At 44.5% G+C, this 14,302-nt stretch overlaps 1 protein-coding gene across 1 annotated transcript in view; it reads right to left on the reverse strand.

The window, feature by feature from the left end:
• Positions 1–265: 265 nt before the first annotated feature.
• Positions 266–14,302, reverse strand: part of MAP1B (microtubule-associated protein 1B) — a 92,884-nt gene continuing 78,847 nt past the window's right edge. Inside the window, exons 6-8 of the mRNA XM_010853568.1 lie at positions 8,864–14,286; positions 5,779–6,017; positions 266–4,632 (exon numbers count right to left, since the gene is read on the reverse strand). Of these exons, the coding sequence (XP_010851870.1) occupies positions 4,477–4,632; positions 5,779–6,017; positions 8,864–14,286 (5,818 nt within the window). The 3' untranslated portion in view covers positions 266–4,476. The remainder of the gene's footprint in view (positions 4,633–5,778; positions 6,018–8,863; positions 14,287–14,302) is intronic.

A 14,302-nucleotide genomic window follows, 5' to 3' on the forward strand; every position in this document is an offset into this window, starting at 1 on the left:
ATCCCAGGGACGGGGGAGCCTGGTGGGCTGCTGACTATGGGGTCAGAGTTGGACACGACTGAAGTGACTTAGCAACAGCAGTTGTAAAAATAGTAGCAGGGCCCTCTCAGAAGTTTACCAAAAACCAGGGAACCCACTCTGCAAAGAATATAATCACCCTTGTAAAAGAACCCCCGACAAACGCACACCTCTGTGGGCAGCAGATCCCAACTCTCCGACGCGCCCAACAGCAATACACAACCAAAGACAGCACAGCACACACACCCACTTTTGTATTTTTATTGTGGAACTGATTCTTTTTTCTTTTACATCAAATATCCTCAATGGAAGAGGGGATATTGCACACAAGTATCATAAAAGCACTACGTATTACTTTCACTGGAAACTAATTTTCTACATTAGATATGACTGGATAGGATAGAAGTGATGCAGGATTATAAGACGTAATACCATACACAGCTGCGGACCGACACAAACACCATTCAGGACGAGAGAGAGGAGTGGGAGGTGCTTCTCGGCAGGGCCCAGGCCCCACCCTCCCGGGGGAAGGGCCGTAGGGCCTTCTGCTGGGCAGCCTGGTCTTAAGGCCCCATCTCAATGGCTCCTTTTTTGGGGGGAGCGCCAAATGAGTACAGAGAAGCTGTTTATTTTTCCCTTCCTTTTCAGTTTTTGATGCTGCCTTTTAAAATGAATAAAGTCACAGATTTTTTTTTTTCCATAGTAAATAGTTTTAATACCAGGTGAATAACCTAATCGCCTTCAAAGAAGTGCTCATCCCTAGGCTGCTTTTGGTGTGTTGTTCAGTTGGTTAAATGATAAAAAAGCTTTACAGTTCCTTTCAAATGGAAATAGGATCGTTTCTTCTAAATCTGAAGTGCAAAAAAAAGTTATTAATCTAACTCACCATATCATTACTGAGCAAGAACCTCCTGTGACAGGTGACTAAAGAGGCAAGAAAAGCAATTTCAGAATTGCAGAACAGCTCCTGAGAGCTGAAATTTGGTAACAGGGAAAATGGGAAGTGGTAAAATTTCCATTAGCAAATGATTAAACCTTATTAAATGAGTATTGGAAAGCTCCTAAACTGTGTAAGCTATTGGAGACACTTAAAACATTCATATACACTGGGGAAACCATTCACTATGATATGTAAGGTTAAAAAAAAATTTTTTTTGAACTCCATGGGAAATGGCATATAAGGGTTGGGGGAGGGGTGAAGGGGAAGGTCAGTCATTGTATCCAGTCCCACCACAAGACTGAGAAAAGCATGCACAAGGATTGGGTTTTGAGAAACGGGATAGAATTAGTTAAAATTGAAAATGGAGGATCATCTCTAACATTTAGTCTCTGTAGAATTTTAAGAATACTACCAAAAAGGTCATGATCATGAGTGCTATATCTCGATGGAATCCCATCATTTAAACAGAATGTAAATTCCTTCCACTCAAATATTCAATCTATACAATTGGATTACATAATCAGTATGAATAAAGCTCCTAGAAGTCTGTGTCAATCTTTAGCTCTCACCATGAATGTACATGGTACATTGTGATGGCTGTTTCTAAACTAATTGTGTATTTATGGAACTAGCAAAATTAGGTTAGTCACACAGGTAGGAAAGGTGTCTGGAAGGACAGGAGCAACCTATAATGTAAATATTCGTTTTCCTGTGATATTTGGGCTCTGTGGTCATCACTGAGAATAATGGATGGAGAAAGGTACTTATCTATTTAAAGAGCCAGCTGATCAGTGACAGCTTTTGTGTATTTTTTCCACTAAATTCCAAAGCAAAAAAAGAAAGAAAAAGAGTGGGATAGAATGGTTATATTTGAAGACTGGCTATAATTCTCCTAAAATGTTTGGTTTTTTTCTTAAAGCAAAATTATGTACATGGTAAATTAATGTGGGAAATTGGAAAACAATTCCATCTTCTATCAAAGAAAAATCAACCAGAGGTCTGAATTTGGCAAGAAGGCTGGAAGTCTCTTTCTCTTCCAATGAATTCTGTGAACCAACTTAACAACTAGTTATTAAGAATTATCTTGAGTATCGTAGGTTGGCTCTTAAAACACCTTTGAAGTAGATGAGTTTATACTCATTGAAATCCATTTTTGTCAATGAGTTTCCTATCATGTGTTCACTTTTTGTACCCTTAATGCATTGTTCTTAAGGACTTCCAAGAAACAGGGTAATAAATAAAAGCTGCATTTCTAGAGAAGCCTAAAAAAAATAGATTTTTTAAAAAAATTAAACATTTGAAAAATGTAATTCACAGCATTAAGTAGACTGCATTAGGTCCTCAGTGAAGGGACCCAGAAGAAGCATTGTTTAAACCCTCATAGTAGTTAGCAGTGCAAAACACACACTTATCAGACAAAAATAAACTAAAATGTTAATTCTGAAATAAATAACTACATAGGAAATAAAACGAGGTGATTGTTGACTACTCCGTAGGTCTTAAGAGTCTGCAGGAGACACAAGGCGACAGAGCCCAGAACAGCTGTCACCAAAAAGTTTGCCACATCTGAACACTGGGTGCGCTGATCTGCAACTTGAAACTTGACATCAGTTTTAATCATGAACTGGCTTCCCAGGTTCACAGTTCAGTGATAACAATGATGAACATGATCTCTGAACTCTACATAATAAACCATAGGAGCTGGAAATTCATTTGCTTTCAATGAATTTTTTTTCCCAGAAAGGAAAATCCCAAAGCAAATTTTTGCTAGGATCCTTTGAACTTGTCTTGGTTCTTTTACCTCATGGTTGAAGATCTTGAAAGAAGTATGCAGGATACCACTGGGTGATGTACTTGTAAAGGCCTAGAAAAGTTTAGCCATTCTCCCCCACTCTCAAATAGCACATACCCAGATTTTTGTTATGGGACTCAAGGGGTGGGAGGTATTACTATTCCTGGTAGGATGGACTTTTAATAAATATTACTGCAATATCAGACTTCAGTTTTCACCAGAACTTCAAAAAACACTACTCATTTTTTTGTCTTACAAAACACTTAAAAAAAAAAAAAGGACTGTCACTTGAAAATTTTCTGTGCATTTTCCTGTAAATGAAAACATCTGTTAAAAAGTTCATCTATGAAAAGTTCCCACATATCTTAAAAAAAAAAATTCTTCTGTACACTTGTTCCCATAATTATGCTGAAATTAATGGAAAATTAAAAAAAAAAAAGCCACTGTAAGACAAAGGAAGCTAAATACTGTACACTTGCTGAGAACCTCTTCCACCATTAAGATTCATTGTTTTCCCAGTTCTGATCATAGAAGCCATTTTAGTCTTGAACTTGCAGTAGTAAAGAAGCTAAGACAGGCTCAACTTGTTTGGCTGAGGGGCCTGAGGTGGTATTCAACACAATGCTCAGCATCAGACTGTTGCACCAATCAGGTAAGCTCCAAGTACCCCTCCCACATGCACACACATGCTCCTGTAACTGGAGTATCTATAATCCTACACGGATGTTTTATAAACTTGCTGTCTCACATTAAAAAATAAGTGCATCAAGTATCTTTGTACATTCAAGTCACTTCCTAAGGCAAATTGTCTACCTATGTACTCCCAACTGCTTTGGTATTTGCTTGTTAATTGGGGTGGACTTGGGTGTCTCCGCATGCAGGTTAATTGACTCAGAGTGGACTAGCTGTGTGCACAGATGCTGGGAACATGCCTTAGATCAATCTACTTGTGTGTTTGAAGAGTCTGAGAGTTCTGAATGGGGTTCAAACCACTTGTATGTCCAGTCTACACTCCCTACACTATGTCAGTGTGCAGCCTTCAAACTGAAGGAGCTTAATTAAGGCGTGAAAAATCTCACATGCCCTCATAACAAGTGTTGTTCTTTTCTGTTTTCTTCCAGCCAACTTGTTTTAGGAAATTAAGACCCTTTTTGATGACTCAGACTGCCACAAGTTACAAACTTTGCAGACAACAGAATAGACAGAAAATGCAGACGTGACTGTTGGTTATTTTCTCCTCCCTGCCCCACCCTGCTCTCTTTCTCTCTGGTATCTCACCAGCACTCTTTACCATTACATCTCCTTCTCTTGCATTCTTTTTTCCTTCTCATTCTCTCTCTCTCTCTCTCTCTGTCCTGTGTTCCCTCTCTTGTGCACGCGCACTCTCTCTCTCTCTCTTTCTCTCTAAGACAAATGCCTCTACCTTAGCAGAAGTCAGCTGGGTTTGCTAGTGCATGGTTTCCAAATGTTCAGCAGAGATGAACTGGGGTAGGTAATTTTGCAGTAACTTGAACCCTAGTGTGGGAAGACTGCTACTTCCCTTAGCAATCAGCAAAAACTGAGAAATATTAGTGACTTGTATCACCATGACACAGTATAGTGTTTGGCAGGTAACAGTTCAGCGACTTATTTAGATGAATTGACGTTTTTTTTAGAAAAGGTGGTTTCAAATCGAAGAATTTCTGGAAACAAAGTTCAAATCCTGTGGTGCGGCTGACCTTGGTTGTTACAGTTCGATCTTGCATGCAGGGAAGGATTCATCTTGCATAACCACTGTGCTGCTGCTTGCTAAAACCATGATGTTGAGGTCCTGCTGTTTCTCATGGGTCTCCTGGTACCATTCCCTCATCACTTCTGAGTCATGAGTCGGGATCAGGGTCACCTGCAGGGAGAGAGAAAACAGCTGCTGAAGAGCAGAACCAGAAATGGGGTGGGGAAAAATAGAACAGCAGTAAGGTATTAATTAGACCATTAGAAAAAGAAAGGGAAAGAGAAAAATATTCTATTGTCCTTAGAAAATCCATAGGACTTTCCAACTTACATTTTCTAGGAACCAGAATAAAGCTGCTAAAAAATTAGTTTTTCTGGGGCAGTTGAAGACTAGAACCAAAAGCAAGTCATGACTAGCCAGTTAGTTCATCTGTATCAGTTTTCAATTCTTTAGCATTATGAGAAGTTCTTCAGTTAAGGTGGAATTTCTTGTATTTTCTTTAACACAACTGATGTTTTACATTAAAGATATTGCATATTTAAAACAAAGGGGCATTTAGTTATTAATGCAGCCGAAAACCTTCTAATTGCATGTTAACTAACATTTCATCATGAGAGCAAAGATTTATGTCTTTGTGTGTGTGTTTGGGGACAGAGGAGTGGGGTGGGTAAGTGATTACTAGCTTAAATTCTATCTAGTATTCAGTAAGAGGCCACTGAGTGCATTAGATTTCATATAATGAAATAACCAGGATTTCTATTTAACATTATGCAAATAGTTTACTAGATCACTATACAAAACCGTAAATAAAACTTAGATAAAATCCATAACTGAAATAATGAGTGGTTTGTGGCTCATTACGATGTTTGGGTGTTGGGAGTGTCCTGCTAAGGACCATTTTCAGCAGTGCTCCTGCAGAATCTCATGTGGACAGCTGATTTTCTAAATGGCCATATCTCTAGCTTTTGTCTACTTGGGAAAGACAAGTAAAGGCTAATCTTTATCCATCTCACATGGAAATATGACACTTGGTTACGCTGGTTAATTTTCTTGGTATATGAACGGTGTGTAATCTTGGGCCCACTCTGCAGATTATACTTTAGGGTGGTAAAGTGGCCTTCCTCCAAGTCCATGGTGGCTGGTGGCGCAAATGCTTTTAGACCAGCTTGTGTGTGTGAAATCCACTTTGTCCAAGTGCAGCAGGCCCCGTGGGCACCTCATGGGGATCCACGGTGGTGCCTCATTAAACACGATCCCTTCCTGCTGCCTCTGGACACAGCTCCACGTGTTGTGCAAACACCGTCCTGGAACTCTTACCTGCATGTTGCTGCCCCACTGGGCTTTCCCTTCCAGCAAGGCATCCAAGACAGCCCGGCTGGGCTCCTCAGCAGCAGGGTCGTTCCCACTCACCACGTAGTAGGATGATCTCACTCTCTTGAAAAATTCAACGTCGACATTCTTACTATTGCTATGGTTGGGAATATAGCATAGGTCCAGGTACACAGGGGGGCCTGGGGGCACAGCTGAGGGCTTGGACGTCTTGGTGGTTCCTGGCCCTTCAGTAAACAAATAAAAACAAAGAGAAGGCCAGGGTCACAAAAATGCAAAGAGACTCATCTGTCCAGCAGGCCTTCCCTACTTATTCCCCAGAAGGCGCTCTGGGACATGGGAGTGGGTGTGGGCACTCCCCTCTCTCACAGAGGGCATTTGACACTGGCAGTCTGAGACAGCATCACTTGACTGTTTACCATCTCAGGAGAAATGAAGAATGGGGCATTTCCCTTAAACACATTAGCAATTAAGAAGAGTTGCCAAGGCTTTCCCCAAAGATAGAACTAGACGCTAACACTCCTAAAAGAGCTGCTAGTGTGTCTTTTCATTTGAAATGTGATCTAAGAAATAGATTTTAAAGGACAAAGGAAAGCATCTGCATTTGGTAAAGCATAGTTAAGCCATCTTAGTAATTCATGTTAGGATTTCATTTAAAAGCAGTTTGGCCCACAGCTGAATATTATCCCCTCACATTTGATCTAGCCAGTAGTCAGATCTTGATGTCATATGATCTCCAAGACCCTCAGCACCTCAGCCTCATGCATAAACTGATGAAAACACTGTATTCTCTCCTTAGGACAGTCCTCTAAATGGTAGACGTCTCTCCTTAGACAAGACTAGATACCAAACTTTAGCAACAGGAAGGTTCAGAAAGACTCTGCTTTCTCTAGCCAATCAGAACATACCGGACTGAGGTAAGGGGTAGGTATGTCACAGCCAAAATTCCCCCCAAGTCAGAAAGCCTGGGCAAAATGAAGGTTCAGATTAATCTCAGTTTCTGGCTACCTTGTTTCTAGAATTGGCTTTCTGATTTGTTCTAATCAGAAGGTTGAAACATTAACAGAACTAGCATTGTAAGGCAGTGGTTCTTCCTCCTGGCCACATGATTAGAATCACTTAGCATGCTTAATACAGATGCCCTGGCTTCAATGGCTGTGGTAAGGCTTCACTGACCAGGGTACCATCACTTTTTAAAAGCATCCCAGCCAATGCTAATGTGTATCTGGTTTGAGACCACTGCTGTGAAACCACTTAAAATACTAGCAGGATCCTCTAAATTTAATTCTCTTGCCTTTCTCCATGGGATGTATAGAGACTGCCATCCCACAGTCAAAATCAGCTATGAACTGGTTTATTTTTATTTTGGAGGGCAGGGGGTAGTAAGAATCAGCCAAACTGGTATTTGGATAAACTGAATCATTTCATGAATAGATTAACCAGCCATTATAATGAACCTAAGCTAAAAGTCCTAAACATATTCATGTGTAAATCTCCCAAAGAATTCTGACTTGTAGCAGAGGTTTGTGAGTTACAGTTCATCTAATATTTTTAAATGCCTGCAGTTTCCACTTGCACCTTGAATCACTCCCGTTGACACCAAATGAACATTGCTCATAGAAGCCCAAACTGAGAGAACCACTGGAAGTTGACCCAGGTTTGTTTTAAAATTAATTAATAGTGCAGTTTTGTCTTTTAAAAAAATCTGTTGGGAAAGCATCCTCAATGTAAATTCAAATTAACTCACTTTCCCTCAAAATTATCTTTAAATGACCAAAAAAAAAAAAAAAAAGTGATAAAATCAATTGTGTGGGCTATAGTGTAAGTTTCATGAGTTTGGTAGCAAATTTCAGTTGGGTTTTTATCTGTTTGAATTGATTTCATGTTTTCTCCTAAGTGCATGGTCACTGTCAAGTCCTTTAGATCAAGATTTATTATCTGGTGGCTCTATACAAATTCTAAGCATGAACAAATTCAGTTTGTTTTCTATGTGCAAATAAAAAGAGGAAATCTGATATGAGTCTTGAAATTGATGCTTCACGTTGCCTAAAAGTAAAAACTTGTAACTAGTACTTCCTAAAGTACTAAATACTGAATTTTAGAGTTTCAAAGGTTCGTCTATCAGATTTTCCATAATAAATCAAGAAAGTGTTGCTTATTTTTTGCTTTACATGTTTGTGAACTGTGATCTAAAACCTTCAAGTAACTATGTAAAGCAAATAAAATATATGAATTCAAATCCCTGTGATTGTTTTGAAGCAACAAAATGAAGCTGGATCATCAGAAACCCAGATTCATCAAAAACCCAGATCACTGCCGAGAACTTGATAAGTCTAAGAACCTGAAGTCAGGGATGCTTGCTCTTGCCAAGTTGAATTTCGACCTAAAACAAGATGTTGAGTCTGTATTAGTGAGGCAGTGTGGTCAGAATGGAATAAGTAGAGTCTTGGATGCTCTTTTCTCAATCTGTACTGGGTACCCAGTGGTCAGCTGACCTCACTGGTTGATTAACCAGAGCACTGCCTTGAATGAAGATGCATCTCCAGCCAGGTGATTTTTTTAATTTAAAAAATGTTATCATTTTAATTAAAATATTTTTACTTTTAAAAATGGAACCTAAACCTTGGACCTATGATGTTTATTCCAGGCTTGCCTTGGAACTCTAGTTCTCCCTAGGCCTGCGGGAGCTCCTGGCTCATGGCACCTCAGCTTGATTCTGGGGCCAGCATGGTTGAAGCCAGTGTCAACAGAATCTTCCCGAGGAGCCTGAAACACACATCTTTGGTTCTGAAGATTCGGACAAGGCTGCAGTTTTGCAAAAGGGAGCAAACCCAGGGGCCGCATCTGGGAAATCAGAGCTGCCCTGGGCTATATGCTGAGCTCCCTGCAAGGCCTGTGGGCTACACTGGGTGGGTCTCCCTACCTTGTGGCAAAAGAAAATGGTGAAAGGAAGGAAGGGCACTAAGCTGTGCTCTCTCACCTCCCCAGTACAAAGTCAGGGGGAAAGGCAGAGGCTGTAGCTAAAAGTAGAATTGCAGTGTCCTGTTCCAGGATGCCAGCACCTCCCACCTACCTGCAGTTGCCGTCTTCACCGATTTGGATGTGGAGGCATTGGCGGCATTCTTGGTCTCCTTGTCTTTCTCTTCCCCACGTGCAGCTTTGACCTCAGGAGTGGTGGTAGTTTTGGTTGCTTTTTCCACAGATTCTTTCTTCTTAGGAGAAGCCACTTTGGACACCTTATCCGAGGATTCCTTCAAGGCCCCTGGCTTGGGTGAAGCCGCAGAGGGCTTGGACTTCCCATCACCCTTCTTGACAGGTGAGGACGACTTGGTCTTGGTACCAGGCTTTTTGGTCTTGGTCTTCTCTTTCAGGTCTTTCTTCAGAGCTTTGCCCAGGTTCTGCTCGATGGCCAAGGCCTCCGGGTCCATCATGGACACATCAGGGTGGCGTGGAGAAGGGCTACGGTCCTGCATGGGGGCCGGAGGTGGATCCATGTGTTTGTAGGTGACAGTTTTATCTGTGGGGATGGTTTCCGACTCATCTTCAGAGTCAATGTTGGCATCAGCTGTGATGGAGGGGCACTCTTCAGTCTCTGGAGGGACATCAGAGTCAGTCTGGGACGGGGCGGACTCGCTGACTGAGGTGGGAGGGGTTTCATCACATTGTCGGCCCTGGGGCTTCCCTCCAGGGGGTGGCGGGGCTCCTCCTGACTGGGTGAGGGGCTTTTCCGATTCTTCAGTTGGCTCTTCACTGGCAAACCACTCGAGAGGATTGGGATTAATGAAGGAAGGTGAGAGCTCCGTCTTGGGATGCTTGTATTCGCAGGAGGACACAAGGCATAAGTCCACATCCTGGCGAGCCTCGGAGGGGGACTTCTTTTCTGCCGTGTAGCACTGGTCTGAAGTCTCATAGGCATATGAAGATACCTGGGGGGCTCGAGTGATTTTCTCTGGGGTCTCATAACAGTATGCGGAGGCATCTGGGGATCGAGTGGTTGTTGTTGATGTCTCGTAGGAGTAACTTTCAGACTCAGGGAAACCGGCAGTTTTCTCAGTGGTCTCATAAGAGTAGCTGGAATCCCCAAGTGTGTGGCCGCCCTCTTCAGAATCGTCATAGCCATTGCTGATGTCATCCAGGAGCCTTCGAGACCGCTCAGCCTTTTCGTAGCTGTAGGCACTCACTTCAGGGGTCCTTATGGTCTTCTCACTTATCTCATACGCGTACCCAGACTCTTCCGGGCTCCGGGTGGTCTTTTCAGTAATCTCATAGGCATAGCCACCATCTTCAGGACTCTTGCTGGTCTTCTCCATTGTCTCATAGGAGTAGCTGCTGTCACATGGGGATTTGGTGATGCTCTCAGTCTTCTCATAGTAATAGCCACTCACATCTGGGGTCCGGGTGGTTTTCTCATAAGCCTCATAGTCGTAACCTTCTTCATCTGGAGACCTGGTCATTGTCTCAGGCTTCTGATAGGCATAGCTGAAGTCTCCAGGTGTCTTTCCTCCAGTATCCTTCTCCATGCCAGGTGTGGTCAAATCTCTATTCAAGGCTAGATGGTGCGGCATCGTATCAAATAACATGGAGGCACGGAAGCCATAGGGCTCTGTGGACGCTGCATCCATCGGTGGGGGAGAGGCAGTGTGGCACGCTGCTGTGCTCTCTTTGACTGCAGAGGTAGAATCTGAAAGACTAGGGGAATACAAAGGAGAGGATTCTCTTGGGGTGAGTGGAGAGATATCAGATTTAGGAGATAGCTTCTCAGCATCCAGACTTTGCACTTTTTCAGAGGTGAGTGAGGCATATAAGGATATGTCTCTGGGAGGAACAGCATCAGACAGAGTATCTTCTTGGAGAGGAGATGCTATCTGAGAAGGGGTGTGAGCAGAAGAGGTGGATGGGGAAGCCTCCACCTGAGACACCGAGATGAGCTCAGAGAGATCATTATCTTGGGTGTAGGACGGCTCCTCTGTTGGTGGGATCTTATGGGATAAACTAGAGTCCTGCATGTCAGAAGGACTGTAGTCCACCTCAGTGGGCCCGTTTTCAGTGATATGAAGCATGCCTGCACCCACTGTAGGGTGATCGGGAGACTGACGACTGAAGTCCATAGCAAGGGAGTGCTCAGGGGACTCCTGGCCAAATTCAATAGACATTGAGGATTGTTCTGATCTGTGATCTTGAACTGGAGTCTGAGACTTGGCTGTTTTAGGGGAGAAGTCTGGTGGAGAAATTGACATTGGTCGTGGGCATTCTTCTTTTGATGGAGACATTTCTGTTTCCTGGAAAGTGGTAGGCGTTTGCACAACAGACACTGAGAGAGAGTCATCTACTTCAGTGGAGTGTGGGGATCCAACCTCAGCGTGCAGTGAGGGAGACACGTCGTCTGTCGTTGGCTCTGGGAATGAGCTGGTAGCCACAGAAGCTGTGGAGACGGAGGCCACCCCCTCCATATGAGAGTATGTGTCTTCAACTACCCCCTCATCGACAGGGGTAGCTGACTTGTCTGAGACGGTGCCTTCAGAAATGGACATCTTAGTGTCTTCTTTAAGAGATCCAAACTGACTGACATCTATTTGTGTAGGAGAAACATCTCCTCCTAACTTCCTTTCATCTAAGGTCAGTCCTGCTTGAGAACTCATGTCTTCAACATCATCAGTTTTCTTTTCTTGACCAAAGTCTTCCTTTATTGGTATAAAATCTGTGCTTTTCCCTTCCTGTTTGTCTTGGAAAAGACCAGTGGAAGTCATGTCAGAAACTGGACTTATTTGGTCTGGAGAGGCTTCTTTTTCATCCTTTCCTTCAAAGGGGCTTTCGGTACCTCTGCCAGGAGCCTTGTCATCTGCACTTAGGAAACTTTCATATGCAGACTCGGATCCAATTAGGGGAGGGCTCCGTAATGGAGACAAAACTTTTTCAATAGGAGATTCTGAGTCAGGCACAGGTTCATCCATGGGGCTTATGGAAGCCCTTTCACTTTCATCTTTGGCATCACTGAATTCAAAGCTCACCGGGACTGCTGCTGGTTTTTCAATGACCTCTGTGGGAAGATGACTAGATTTCTCTTCAGTTGGAGATTGGTAGTATGGTGTGTGGCCAGCACTGCCAGTCACAGACTGAGATGGAGACACCACTTCCAGGGTCTTATCCTCAGGACTGGCACAGTGTTCTTCCACTACTTCTTGGGTCACCTCAGGAGACACTGGGACAACTTCTGCTTCTGCTGAGACTTTAATCTCATTGGGTGTCAGGGAAAAGTTCACGCTACGTTCACCCAGGGGGGTCTTTTCTATGGGTGATGGCGGAGATGGACTCAGGGATGGGCTCTTGGGTGGACTGAGTTTTTCATCCAAAACTGGTGAGACGGTGTCTTTGATCTCCAGCGTGGCACCAGCTCTCACATCTTTCTCTTCAGAGTAGTAGGCCTCACGTAGAGCAGATCTGCTGAATTTGTCTTCCTCCATGGAGGAAGGTGGTGAGATGGTGGAGGCTGAAGCATTGTAGTCCCTCCCATCAGTGGCATCTGTTTTTGACCCATCAGAAAGTCCATTGAGAGATGTCACAGCAGGTTTGGCATATTCCTGAGAATACAGTGAAGACTCGTATTTGGTGATGTTTACAAATTCTTGAGACGGGGACTCGGTCTCTTCATTGTTGGTCTCGTCACTCATCACGTCTCGGGGAGTAGACATCTCATCCATGGGGGTGGGCTCGCTGGATATCTCAATGGTAGACTGGGTGTAGCCGGAGGTGGCCGTGAATTCTTCAGGCTGGTCTTCCCGATTCTCCTCGTCAGAGGCAGTGGCCTCACTCTCCGAGCCTCCAGGTAAAGTCTCGTCGTGAATGGAAGAGGCAGGTTCTTGGACGGGAGACTGGGCTCCCACAGGCTTGGGGGCCATGGTGAGGAACCCATACTGGGCCTCGGCAGCCTTGTCCACCACAGCCCTCACGTAGTCTTCTGCTTCCGCCTTTTCGGGCTCATAGTCTTCCTCCCTGGCGTCCTCGGCTCTGTCCTCCTCTTCCGCCTCCTCCTCAGACTGCTCGGCCTCTCCCTTCTCCAGGGCCTCATCCATGTCTTCTTCGGCTCGGTCGTCACCACTGGCCACAGACTCCCTCTTCTCCTTGACGTGCGCATCCGCCTCAGCCTTAGCACTCTCCTCCTCCTCCGCCAGGCTGTACTTGGAGGTGCTCACACGCACGTGGTCCTCTGCGTCCTCTTCCGGTTCCTCCGCCTCTTCAGTTTCTGCCTTCTCTTCATAGTCTCCGGTCTCAGAGGACTCCTCGAAACCTGCACCCTCGTCTTCAAATTTTTCAGTGTCCTCCACCCCCTGCTTCTCAACGGGCTCCAGCTCCTCGGGGGTCTGCTCACACTCCCCCTCCCCTTCAGTGGTGGTGATTCCCTCATCAGGGGACTCGGCGGGGCCTTTGATGACTTCGGTCTCTTTCTGGATGACATAGGCTTCGACGGGCTCAGTTTGCTTCAGTTTCTCTTCATCTTCGATCAGCTCCAGCTGAGGCTTGATGTCTTTCGCGACGTCGACCTCTTCAGCCTTCAGCTCCTCAAAGTCCTTGGTCAGATCCTCGGGGGAGGACATGAGGGACCTCTCGGCCTCAAGTTCTTTGGCGGGGCCGGTGGTTGCTAACCCAGCCACAGCTGCTGCGGCAGGCACCGGGCCAAGGGCTGCTGCCGCAGCCTCTGCAGTCTTGCCTTCCTTCTTGACCACTTTAATCTTCCCCTTCTCCTTTGGCTTCCCAGCAGCCACTGCCTCTTTCTTGACAGGCTCTTCCTTCTTGGGTACTTTTGGTTTTAATGCAGCCGGTTTTTTTGCCTCAGCTACTGGAGTAGGTGATTTCTTTGTGTCTTTAGGAAGTTTCTTAATTTCTTTTTTGGGCTCCTTTTCCTCCTTTTTAATTTCCTTCTTTTCCTCCTTCTTCACTTCCTTCTTGGCTTCCTTGAGTGGGGTTTCTTTCTTAACCTCTTTTTTGATTTCTTTTTTCTCTTCTTTCTTGATTTCTTTTTTGACTTCCTTTTTCACCTCTTCCTTTTTTGGTTTTTCCTCCTTCTTGACAGGTGTTTTGTCCTCCTTCTTAGCCACTTCTTTCTTTGGCTTTTCCTTTTCCTTCTCCTCTTTCTTCTCTTCGGCTTTTGGCTTTGTCTCCTTCTTCACCGTCTTCTCCTTGGCGACTTTGGGTTTGACATCTGTGCCCTGCTTCTCGGCGCCCTCAGCTTTGGCTGGGGGCAGCTCTTCTTTGCTGGGCGTCTCCTTTTCTGTCACTGGAGGTTTGGTCTCGGTTTTCACAGGTTTGTCTTTTTTCACCGTCACCTTTTCTTTGCTTTCAACTTTGGGTGCCTTTTCCAGCCCTTTTGTGACTTCAGGGGTTTCTTCTTTTGACTCCTTTCGCACGGTTTTGCTGGGGAGTGGTTTTGCGGCTGGTTTCAAACTCTCACGGCTGTCAGCCCTCTGTTTCAGTTTTACTTGTTTCACGGCAGGGGGGGGCCCCCGGGCCGGGGGGG

Source organism: Bison bison, unplaced genomic scaffold, assembly GCF_000754665.1.
Source record: "Bison bison bison isolate TAMUID 2011002044 unplaced genomic scaffold, Bison_UMD1.0 scf7180017864329, whole genome shotgun sequence".
Taxonomy (NCBI): domain Eukaryota; kingdom Metazoa; phylum Chordata; class Mammalia; order Artiodactyla; family Bovidae; genus Bison; species Bison bison.